General features: G+C 40.8%; 1 protein-coding gene across 1 annotated transcript in view; it reads left to right on the forward strand.

Annotated features, from left to right (window-relative positions):
• LOC132828233 (bile acid receptor-like) overlaps positions 1–13249 on the forward strand; it is a 90210-nt gene that overhangs the window by 25557 nt on the left and 51404 nt on the right. The window contains exons 2-3 of the mRNA XM_060845193.1: positions 6322–6684; positions 8259–8399. Coding sequence (XP_060701176.1) covers positions 6322–6684; positions 8259–8399 — 504 coding nt within the window. The remainder of the gene's footprint in view (positions 1–6321; positions 6685–8258; positions 8400–13249) is intronic.

The raw sequence follows: 13249 nt of genomic DNA on the forward strand, positions 1-13249 counted from the left end.
GGCTGAGAATGCTGCAGCCAGTAAGTCACCTCCTGACTTACCAAAGCCAGTCCAGCATTGACAAACTGAAAATGTGTTGCTGGTTAAAGCACAGCAGGTCAGGCAGCATCCAAGGAACAGGAAATTCGACGTTTCGGGCCAGAGCCTGATGAAGGGCTCTGGCCCGAAACGTCGAATTTCCTGTTCCTTGGATGCTGCCTGACCTGCTGTGCTTTAACCAGCAACACATTTTCAGCTCTGATCTCCAGCATCTGCAGACCTCACTTTTTACTCCAGCATTGACAAAGCACAAGCCAGGAATATGATGGAATACTCCTGAATTTCCTGTATCAGTGCAGCTCCAGCAACATAGAGCTTGACACTATCCAGGATAAAGCAACTCACTTGATTGGCATCACATCCACAAATAGAACATAGAACATAGAACATAGAAAAATACAGCGCAGTACAGGCCCTTTGGCCCTCGATGTTGCGCCGACCAAAGCCTACCTAACCTACACTAGCCCAATAACCTCCATATGCTTATCCAATGCCCGCTTAAATGACCATAAAGAGGGAGAGTCCACCACTGCTACTGGCAGGGCATTCCATGAACTCACAACCCGCTGAGTAAAGAATCTACCTCTAACATCTGTTCTATACCTACCACCCTTTAATTTAAAGCTGTGTCCCCTAGTAACAGCTGACTCCATTAGCGGAAAAAGGTTCTCACTGTCAACCCTATCTAAACCCCTAACCATCTTGTACACCTCTATCAAATCTCCCCTAAACCTTCTTTTCTCCAATGAGAACAGCCCCAAGTGCCTCAGCCTTTCCTCATACGATCTTCCTACCATGCCAGGCAACATCCTGGTAAACCTCCTCTGCACTCGTTCCAATGCCTCCACATCCTTCCTATAGTATGGCGACCAAAACTGCACACAATACTCCAGATGAGGCCGCACCAGAGTCTTATACAACTGCAACATGACCTCAGGACTCCGGAACTCAGTTCCTCTACCAATAAAGCTCAGTACACCATATGCCTTCCTCACAGCACTATTTACCTGGGTGGCAACTTTCAGAGATCTGTGTACATGGACACCAAGATCCCTCTGCTCATCCACACTACCAAGTAGCCTACCATTAGCCCAGTACTCCATCTTCTTGTTAGTCCTACCAAAGTGAATGACTTCACACTTAGCTACATTGAACTCCACTTTCTCCCTTACCCTAAGTCTTCCACCAAAGTTCAATAGCAGCAGTGAGTACCATTTATAAGATGTACTACAGAAATACACCAAAGATGCATAGACAGCCCTTTCCACACCTATAACCACTTCCATGTATAAGGACAAGGGCAGCATATACATGGGGACACCACCTACAAGCTATTCACCATCCTGACTTGGAAATATATCACTTCAGTGTCACTGGGTCAAGATCCTAGAATTTTCTCCCTCAAGGTGTTGTGAGTAACTACAGCACAGAACCTACAGTGGTTCAAGAAGGCAGCTCACCACCCCCTTCTCAACAATAAATAAATGCTGGCCAGCCAACAATGTCCATGTGCCACAAAAAAAATTGAAGAATACGATAGATTTTATATCTCATGCAAGAAATTAAACCATTAGGAATTATTGACAATTAAAGATGAACATTTAACATAAATGAATTTACTCTGCTATTTTATTGATACATATTATCCCATTTATTTTGAATAAGATTACCTCACTCCGTATCTTTATTTTGAGATACTCCACGATTATCTTGAATTGATGGTTCCACATGACTTGAACGCTAAAACATCAGAAGTCTTTTCTCAATTCATTTAAGGAGGATATAGAAAGGGCACTTGTAGGAAACCCGGCCATCTGGAAGAAAAGCTCTTAGCTGGCGGTTCTGTGGCTCCCTGTGGAAGTGACTATATTTAATCAGGTTGGAAAATAGTGCAAAAACGTTTTGTCAATGTATTGATCCATGCAAACTAGCAGATATTGGTATTATTTTTGTCAAAGCTCCCTGATATCGCTTAAGTAATTAAAGTTCAGGCCATAGTAACCAGCCTCAAATATAGCTGAAGAATGAGCAAAATTCCACAATCTCTCTGCTGAACTTGAGGCAGTGAAGGAACAGCACCTCCAAATTCAGAAGATGGATGTAAGAAGGTCTTCTGGGGATGAATTTTTTTTCCATGTGTCTCTCTACCTCTGCTGATTTTGGGCTCTTCAGCATCCAAACTGGGGACTCCTCCTCTTCCTCCAAATATGTGGGTCTTGGGAAATTACAAAATAAATTTGCAGATGTTGTTTAAAACACAGATTTCCACAAACTGGGCCACAGGTCAGAAAAGCCAATCATGTTTCCAACATCAAAACTTCTAATGAATTGAAGCAGTTACTTTAAATAGGGACTGATAGTATCTGGCCTGTGATCAATAGACACACAGAAAAGAAAAGTACAATCATGATGTCACTTGGTCTTGTTTCGTGTCTGTATTAAATTTGAACTCTGTAGAGCCTGATAAAAGATCCCAAGGCATTCCAATTGAATCCCTGAACATAGTCTTTTTAGAATGTGAGACAAAGAGAAGTTAACCTGATGATCTTGCTTGTTTTTGAATATTATCTAACAAAACTATACACTCCACAGCTGGATCAACATACATTACATCATTTATTCCAGTTTACTAACTTCATGGATGCTTGAGAAGAGTTTGACCATTATTGCAGGTGTGTCACAATTGGCTGATATCTCTTCTAAAAAGTGTTCTTTAATATAGGAATACATATATCATTTCTGTGCATTTTTACTTAATTGGCAAAAAATGTAATTTTCATGGAAGAGCAACAATGAGAAATCTCACTCACGTATCATGTAATGTTTTTAATTTCTTCATGGAATATGGTGTTGCTGGTATGACAAGCATTTAATGTCCATGTCTAGTGGACAGCTGGTGGTAAGCCATCTTCTCGAATTGCTATGATCCATGTGGGGTAAGAAGAATCATAATGTGTTTAAGGAGGAAGTTTCAGAAAGTTGACCAAGTTACAGTGACCAGGCTGGAATATAGCTCCAGCTGAGGATGAGATATGACTTGAAAGGAAATTGCGAGTAGTGGTTTCAATGTGCCTGTTAGACTAGTCATTCTTTATGATAGAAGTTGTGGGATTTGAATTTGATGTCAAAGGAGCTGATTGATTGCTGCATCTTGTAGAGTTACACACTGTAGTAATGTTGCACTGGTGGTGAGGTTAATGAATGTGGCAGTAGGAGTAGCAAATAGCTAAGCTAATGAGGGTGTAGTGATGGCCTATTGGTATTATTGCTAGACTATTAATCCAGAGACAAGTAAGGTTCTGGGGTCCCATGCTTGAATCCCATTAGGCAGATGTTGGAATTTGAAGTCAGTAGTAAAACTGGAATTAATCATATAATGTTGACAATGAAGTTATTGTTGATTGTCATAAAAATCCATCTGGTTCATTAATGTCCTTTCGGGAAGGAAATTGGTCTTTACCTAGTCTGACCCACATATGTCTCCAGACTTACAACAATGTAGTTGCCTCTTAACTACATCATGGGCTATTAGGGATGGATAATAAATGCTGGCCTAGCCAGAGATGTCCAGATCATTGATTGAAAAGCTGAAGGTGATTGGACGTACTTCATTGTGTGGGACTCCTTTAGCAGGAAGACTGAGATGGTGGACTGCCAACAGCTAAAACTAACCCTTGCCCTAACCCTAACCTTAACCTTATCTTAACCATCTTGCTTAATACTTTGCAGCCAGAGGAAAGTTTTCACAGATTCCTGTTGGCTCAAATTCTACTTGTGCTTCTTGAAGCCAAACTGAGTCAAATACTGACTTGATGTCAAGGCTGTCACTCTTTTCTCACCTTTGGAATTCAACTTCTATGTCGATGATTGGACCAAGACCCTGTTGAACCCAAAATGAGCATCAATGAGCAGGTTACTGTTGAGTATGTGCTGTTTGATAGTGTTGAGAAGGGCACCTTGTATTACTTACCTAATGATCAAGAATACACTGACTGGGTGGTAATAACCCAGATTTGCCTAGCATTTTATCACCAGGTTGACATTTTATTTTTAGGTATGTCTGTTGCTGTTCCAGACACTCCTTTGTGAACACTGGTTGGTCACCTGACTTAATAATAATGGTAAAGTGAAGGATATGCTGAGCCATGAGTTTCTGGACTATGAATACAATTCTGCTGCTGCTGAGAGCTCACAGCATCTCATGGGTGTCCAGTTTTCAGCTGCCAGATTTGTTTGGAAACTATCCAATTAATTACAATGGTAAGGTTGCACAACAAGACTGATGATGTCCTCACTGTGAAGGATTGTGCAGTGGTTACTCTTACTAATACTGTAATGGATACATGCATCTGTGACAAGCAGTTTGATGAGGACAATTGAAGTAGGTTTCTCCTTTATTTTCATCCTCACACCGCCTGCCTCAAGTCACCAACAAGTATGCCTTTAGGATCTGGCCTGCTCCATCAGTAGTGATGTGATCTTTGTGATAGACATTTTAGTTCTCCACCCAGATTACATTCTGTCTTTGCTTCTCTTAGTGTTTCCTCCAAGTTATGTTGAACACGAAGGTATATTGATTGTTCAGCTCAAGGAATGCAGTAAGTGGTAAACTGCAGGAGATTTCCTTGTTCATAGAATCACTGAGTCATAGAGACAAACAGCATGGAAACAGACCCTTCAATCCAACTCGTCTATGAAATCTAAGTTTCCCAAACAATACTAGTTCCACTTGCCTGTATTTTTGGCCCATATCCCTCTAAACCTTTCCTATTCATGTACCTATTCAAATGTCTTTTAAAAGTTGTAACTGTACCTGCATCTACCACTTCCTCTGGCAGTTCATCATGTTTGACCAAATGCAATGAGATGTCATGAGGCCCGGAGTCAATGTTAGAGACCCTGTAAATCACTGACAGGTTGGTCTGTCTTACTGGTGAAACAGTATTTACCCAGGGTGGTGATGGTGATGTCTGTACATTGGCTGTATATATGATTCTGTGAGCATGACTCTTTCAGGCTGTTGCCCATCGTTGATATGTCAGTTCTTCTCATTGTGACATAAGTCTTCCAATGTTAGTGAGAAAGATTTTGCAGGCTGTCCCTCTGACCTTTCCAGTCCCTAAGTTACTGTTGCATAGTCCATTTAATTTTATTCTTATTCCATATTTCATTAGTGATTTGGTACAACAGAGTGACTGCAAGGCTATTAGAGGCTAGGAAAGATGATGGTGAAGTGGTGATATCATTAGTCTGGTAATCTAAAAGCCCAAACTAATTCTCTGGTGATATGGCAGTTGGTGGAATTTAAATTTAATTAATAAACCTGGGATTATAAAACCTAACTCATTAATAGTAGCAACGAAACTATCATCACTTGTTGTATAAACCCAACTCATTTACTTACTGGTATGGTTTAACTGGTATGGTGCAACTCCAGAGCATAGCTGGTCTCTCCCGAGGTTGGAAGAAATCAGTCCATGACTTGTCAAGATGTAAAAAACCATTTAATCTTCCAACAATCATAATCCAATTGGTTACCAGAGTGAGTTCTATCAGAGTTTATGCCTGGGATAAGGAAGTCCTGGCCACCAAAAACTGCTGGCCATGGCAGCTTTGGCCTCAAACTCAGCAGCACCACAGTGGACACTGCGGCTGCTGTTGATACAGTACTCCCACGATGGAGAATTTTCCACAGGACAGGTAAGTGAAACTTTGGGGAGAGTGGTTCCCACAGGGTGGTGCACCTGTGGAGGCTGGATCATGGGGTTCAGAAGCAACAGCAAGGGGTAGCTTTAAGCAACCTTCAATCTGATTAGTGCAGTTTGAGGGACACTTCCAAACTCTCAACTGTTCCTCCCCCACTCAAATCAACAGTTTGCCTGCCTCGATTAAACAGTCAGGTGGAATGATTCCATATTTTCTTGACTGGAAATATAATAGTTGATCGCTCTCGTTTTCCCAGTGTATAGGTTCAAGCCTCTTGATGACTAGTCCAGTACCATTATGACCATGCTGTGCCAGGGAATGAAGTATCTTATTGCTGTTGTACATTGTGCTGTTTATGTACCAATGCTGAATATGTGTCATTTTAAAGATAGCCTTTTTTTTATTTAGTAAACTGTTTTCTCTAAAATCAATAATACCAAAATTTTGCATCACTATGACATTTCCACTGAAGTAACAATTAATCCCTTTAAGCTGATGTGAATAGCTTCAAAATACTAATAGATTCATGTTAAGATTTATTACCAAACAATAATTTCTAGTTTGTTTTAAATGCAGAAGTTCTGACAGATCAGATCAGCTACCCACTTCAAGATCCAGATCTGCAGATGACTCCATACAACCAGTATCCCAGCATGCAATTCTCTCCAATGGCAGCACCCCAGCCACAAACACACTATTCTGCCCACAATTATTATCCACAGTATTCAGCTGAAGGGCATTATTCACCTAACTCGTATGAATTAAACAAATCACAGTTCCTGGGCCCCAGTGATGCTGATACAGGAATACCTGTAATGAAAAGACCTCGACTCAATCATTCATCTTTGCGAATAAAGGGTGAGGAGGAGCTATGTGTGGTGTGTGGAGACAAAGCCTCTGGGTATCACTATAATGCACTAACCTGTGAAGGATGCAAAGGTAAGAATGCCATTTATATGTCACAATGTTTTATCTTCATTTATCATTCATGAGATATGTCTGGATTCATGACTGTAATAGAGTTTTCACCCATTGTATGCCCAATTGTATATAATTTGAAGATATTCAGATTTAAAAGTATGCAATATTGTACATAATAAGAACTATGTTTCACAATTTAAGTATATTATCAAATAGGTATTACTATTTTGTAACTGCAACAACTATTAAAAGAAACAGTCCTAAACCATGTTCAAATTTGATAACCTTACAAATTGGATGTGAAGATCATGTGTTTCAGGAAGTAAGTTGTGATTCAGGAAGTACACATATTTCTGCTGCATGTCTATATGATTGCTTTATGCAGTCTGTACTACTTCTTTTGTCGATTGGCTACACACAGCAGAGGACTCTGTTATGAATTGTAGCCTCCACAACCAAAAGTTCAGACAGCCAGGATGTGCACCTCTATTCTGAGGTTAGGTGAGATTGTCATTGGTAGCTATAGAACATTGATAGTGTAGACTAATCTGTCTGAAGTCCTTCCATTGATCTTCATCTTCTATCTATAGAAGAACATAAGGAAACTGGCTCCTTTTAGAGCTTCAAAACACTCAAAATGCATTGCATGAAGTACTTTTGAATCGTATTGCCACTGTTATCTAGTGTGAAACCCAGAAGCCAATTTGTGTACAGCAGGTTCCCACAAATGTATTAATCTGCTCTTACGCTATTGGTTGGGCGATACACATTGGCTAGAATGACAATATTTAATCTGTTCTTGTTCAACATACCATATGTTCAACTGAGAAGGTAGACCTGCTTTAATGTATCAATTGAAAGAAAACACAGCATTCCCTCCACACTGTGCTGTACTATTAGCTTTGATTTTTGAGCTCATGTTTAAAAGCAAGACTTGAATTTGCAACCTCATGATTCAGAGGTGAGAGGGCAACTCAATAAGCTAGAGTGGTACCAAAGTGTAGCAGAAGAATGATTTATTGGGAAATTATTGCTGACAAAATTTGATGGCTATAAGGTAAATGAAACATTAAAACAGTTGTCAGAAACACTAATGAGAACTTATGTAACAGCTGAAGTAATAAAGAATCGGGGAAAATAAACAGCCTGACTATATTGGATCTTCTTAGTAGGTTTATTAAACAACTTTTGTATTATGGTGGTTGCCTAACAACCATTCTGGAGACAATGTTATATTGGACAGAATCCTTGCACATGTGCATCTTAAAAAATAGCCAATGAAACAAAATTATACCACCTACTCATTTTTAATATTACAGTGACATTCCTGCACCCGATTGTTTGCCATTCATAAATTACCACTAAATTTTTAATTCTGTGCTTTTCAATTAGGAGGTAAATCATTTGTATTATCATTAGATTTGATCTGATAAACATATTTTGCTCTGTTCCCTGATTTTCATAAAGATACAGGGGGGTTTCAAAACAGAAAGGAGCAAAAAATGTCACAAATTAGTTAAAAAAAAGGAAAGAAAGATTGGTTTACTTAACTAATTAACCATTTATGTGAGACTGTCTCATTTTCCAACTAGGATTCTTCCGCAGGAGTATCACCAAGAATGCTGTGTATAAATGTAAGACTGGTGGGAATTGTGAAATGGATATGTACATGAGGAGGAAATGTCAGGAATGTCGACTGAAGAAATGCAAAGCTGTAGGAATGTTGGCAGAATGTAAGTAATTAAGATACACACACAAAAAAAGTCATAAAACTATAACAACCATAGTTTTCTGATACTCCATTGGCATCAACTTGAATTTTGAAGGTTCAGAGATCCTTTCAAGATATTACAAGGAATTGATAGGACAAATAAAGAGAAATCATTTCTGCTGGTTGAGGGCATACAGTTTTTAGCTTTTTAAAAATATTAGAGCCTGTTCTTTTGGAATAGACATTATAAACACATGTAAAGTAAATCATGAGGGGAGTTTGAAATTTTTCTGTAAATTGCATTTGATGCTAAAATACATGTCAGTTTTAACTTTGCAGATTTGTAGATTTTTGTTATTCAGTAGTATCCAATGATGTGGGGAAATAACAGGCATTAGGAGCCAGTTTTGATCTTAGATTTGGGAATTGTTCATTGGGCAATTTCCAACAACATGCTCCTGCCTCATGCCCAACAGTGCCACTTTAATAGTGAGGTGGGGGAGTAGGGACAAACTGGAGCCAGGGTGTAGCCTCCATAGCTTGTCCAAGGTAGAAATGGATGTAGATGGAGCCTGAAATATTCATGTTTGAAAACTTGTCTCTATTCTGACCGAACAACCCAAATGGCCTCCTTCTTCAAAGACCGCAATTTCCCCTCTGACGTGGTCGACGATGCTCTCCTCCGCATCTCCTCCACTTCCCGCACCTCTGCTCTTGAACCAATCGCCACCAGGACAGAAACCCACTGGTCCTCACCTTCCACCCCACCAACCTCCGGATACATCGTATCTTCCTCCATCATTTCCGCCATCTCCAAACAGACCCCACCATCAGGGATATATTTCCCTTCTCACCCCTATCAGCGTTCCGGAGAGACCACTCTCTCCGCGACTCCCTCGTCAGGTCCACACCCCCCATCAACACATCCTCCACTCCCAGCACCTTCCCCTGCAAGCGCTAGAAGTGCAAAACTTGCGTCCACACTTCCCCCCTCACCTCCCTCCAAGGCCACAGTGGATCCTTCCATATCCGTTGCAAATTCACCTGCACCTCCACACACATCATTTAGTGTATCTGCTGCACCCAATGTTGTCTCCTCTACATTGGGCAGACAGGCCGCCTACTTGCAGAACGTTTCAGGGAACACCTCTGGGACACCCGCACCAACCAACCCAACTGCCCCCTGACTGAACACTTTAACTCCCCCTCCCACTCTGCCAAGGACATGCAGGTCCTTGGCCTCCTCCATTGCCAGACTCTGACCACACGACGACGCCTGGAGGAAGAGCGCCTCATCTTCTGCCTAGGAACCCTCCAACCACACGGGATGAATATAGATTTCCCCAGTTTCCTTATTTCCCCTCCCCCCATCTTATCTCAGTCCCAACCCCCGGATTGAGCACCACTGTCTTGACCTGCAATCTTCTTCCCAACCTCTCCGCCCCCACCCCTTCTCCAGCCTATCACCCTCACCCTCACCTCCTTCCACCTATTGTATTCCCAGTGTCCCTCCCCCAAATTCCCTCCCCCCTATTTTATCTCAGCCCGCTAGGCACATCAGCCTCATTCCTGAAGATGGGCTTATGCCCAAAACGTCGATTCTCCTGCTCCTCAGATGCTGCCTGGCCTGCTGTGTTTTTCCAGCACCACATTCTTCAACTCTGATTTCTGGGATGGCATGACAGATATATGAAGAGGAACTGGATTGGTTAGGACAATATTCACTGGAGTTTAGAATAATTAGGGGGGCTCTTCTCATCGACATTCTAATATTACTACTAGGGTAAATGCAGAAACGATGTTCCTGATGACTGGGGAGTCCAGAACCATGGATAATAGTCTAAGGATAGGGGGTACACTATTTAGGACCAAGGTGAGGAGAAATGTCTTCATCTAGAGAGTGGCGAGCTTGTGAAATTGTTTAACACAGAAAGCAGTAGATGCCACAACACCAAGTATTTTCAGCAAAGAATTAGATATAGTTCTTAGGACTAAAGGAATCAGAAGGTATGGGGAGAAAGCCGGAACAGGCTATTGAGTTGGATGATCAGTCATGATCATATTGAATGGTGGAGTGGGAAAAATGACCGATTCCTGCTCCTCTTTTCTATGTTTCTATGTATATTATTCTATTTCACATTGCAAGTTCACAATGACTGAGTCTCCATGGCCTTCTAAGTTTGAGAATTCCACAGGCTCCCTACTCTTTGAACTAGGAAATGTTTCCTCATCTCAGTCCTAAATTGTCTATTCCATATCCTGAGACTGTGTGCCCTGATTCTGGACTTCCCAGACAGGAAAAAGATTCCCTTTGCATCTAGTCTGTCTATCTCTGTTAGAATTTTATATGTTTCAATCATATTCTGTCTCATCCTTCTAAGCTCTAATCATTACAGGTCCAATCAGACCCATATCTCTTCATATGACAGTACTGACATCCCTGGCAGTGCCTAGTGAACCTCCTCTGCACCTTCTCTAATGATAAGTATATCCTTTCTTACGTAGGGAGACCAAAACTGCATGGTGTTGATCATATCTTCACTAAGGCCTTTTATAACTGCAGTAAGATACCCTGTTCTGAACACAGACCCTCATGCCATGAAGGCTAAAATACCATTTGCCTCCCAGTTCTTGATGCACCTGCCTGGCTACTTTAATTGACTAGTGTACAAGGACACACAATATATACCTCCCAATATATCACCATTTACATAATTACTGTTGCTTTCTTTTTTTCAGACTAAGATACATAACTTCACGTTTAGCCACATTATAATATACCTGCCAGATGCTTGTCCACACAAGTCTCCTTGCATTCTCCTCATAATCCCACCTATTTTTATGTCATCAGCAAACTTGAAAGTGTTGCATTTGATTCCTTTATTTATGTATATAATGAATAACTGGGGTAAAAGCACTGATCCCTGAGGTAGCCTACTAGCCACTGATTGCCTCTTGGATTGAATACTATCCCTAATTTATTTTGTAAACCATGATTGAGCCACGTTTCATATTTTATTCATTCCAGACAGGAATGAATAATTGTTGTAATCCATACACACCTTCTTCAAGTATGAACCATAGTCTATTCACTGTCAACTCTTTTAGTAAGTTTCCCCAAATTATCCTTGTAAATTCACTCTTCATACCTTTCCTTTATTTAGCTACAGATTTTACAGCATCAATCTCTACCTTGATGATGAATTCTATCATATTATAGTTGCTCTTCCTGAAGGACTGCACACAAGATTGTTAATTAATCCTTTCTTATTGTCTTTCTAGAATAGACTATTCTCTGTTTGGCTCCTCAACTTATTGGTCCATTAAACCATCACAAGTACACTTCAGAAAATCTTCCTCCACAATACCATTGCTAGTTTGTTTCACCCTAACTATATGTAAACTAAAGTCATCCATGGTTACAGTTCCATGTCTGGGAAACAGACATCCAAATCCTAGACTTTCATCTTCCATTTGCTGCAGTTGCTAATTAACTAATCTTTTCCCTTACCTTCACCTTTGATACTTCTGTCCTCAGCAAAATCTCCAATAGTCTTTTAATTATTAAACTGAATACAGGCCTACTTTGTTCTATTATTTTCAGAGTTCAAATTGAGTAAATGGCTGGCTGGACAATCCAACACCATAGTCAACTACACTATATTAACACCACCAGACCCAATTGTCTTCTGCCAAAATTATCCAGTAACCTAAATCATCCCGGAGAACTAAGATTACATGTGTCTTCTTATCTTCACTATCTCAGATTTCCTAAAACCCTTTTCCCTTTCCACCTGCATTCCAACTTCCAACAATGTGCACAAAATAAAGACAGTCTGAATTTCATAACATTTGTCTAAGTATCAGGTTCATAGAATTCTCGAAATGTTTTTCACTCTGAGGCCTAGCAAATTTTATATCCACATCTTACCAAACTCATCTCGTTAACTACCAACCCTGCTTCTATGGAACCTCCCCTTGCCTGTTTCTATCACTCACTGTATTCACAATAGCTCTCTACTTGCAGGATTTTTAAGAATGAACAGGCAGCCCTGGCACTGGCACAGGTACAACCTTTAAAAGTTGGTTGTGCGCCAGACAAGCGCAATTAGTTCAGAGCTGCCCAGCTCAGTTCCTGACGTTTGCTCATGTCATGCCAGAGAGGGGAGAATTCATGCCCTGCATTTTGGCCAGGAACCTGGACGTTCTGCTGGATGGGATGGTGGCAAGGAAGAATATTCAATTTCTCTAGCACCAAAAGTAAGAGCAAAGACACCAGACCACGCCAATTAGATCTGAGATTGCTACCCAGGTCAGTGCAATCCCATCCTTCTGGAGGAATGCGCAGTGCTGTGGGAAGAAGGTCAGTGATCTTCTCCATTCCACTAGTGTGCCACCATCATTTCTCAATGCCACACACTCACTTGGGCTCTGCTCCTGTCATCACCTCCCACAAAGTCCCATCCTTTGCCACTTTCACTATATCCTGGAAGATCTCCCCCTGCTCACTCACACATAAAACTGTTTCAAGTGTAGTATTGTACCAGCTAATGCAGTGCTAGAACTTGACACAAAAAATCTTTTTAATCAGAGAATCATGGTACCACTTTCATTGATCTGATCAATGTAAGAACTCATGGTAATTAGTTTGGTGCATTATACAACCTTTGAAAAGCCCAGTACTCCTGCGCCTATATTGTTTTTGCTGTCCCTTTACATGGAAGATGATGGTTGCCGCATTTAAACTACTGAATCAACTCAGAAGATCATCTGACTCACTGTCACTCACACACACACACACACACACACACACACACACACACACACACACACACAGACACACAGTCTATCAGTTCAGTCTGAGGTGTGGTA

Source organism: Hemiscyllium ocellatum, chromosome 26, assembly GCF_020745735.1.
Source record: "Hemiscyllium ocellatum isolate sHemOce1 chromosome 26, sHemOce1.pat.X.cur, whole genome shotgun sequence".
Lineage (NCBI taxonomy): Eukaryota > Metazoa > Chordata > Chondrichthyes > Orectolobiformes > Hemiscylliidae > Hemiscyllium > Hemiscyllium ocellatum.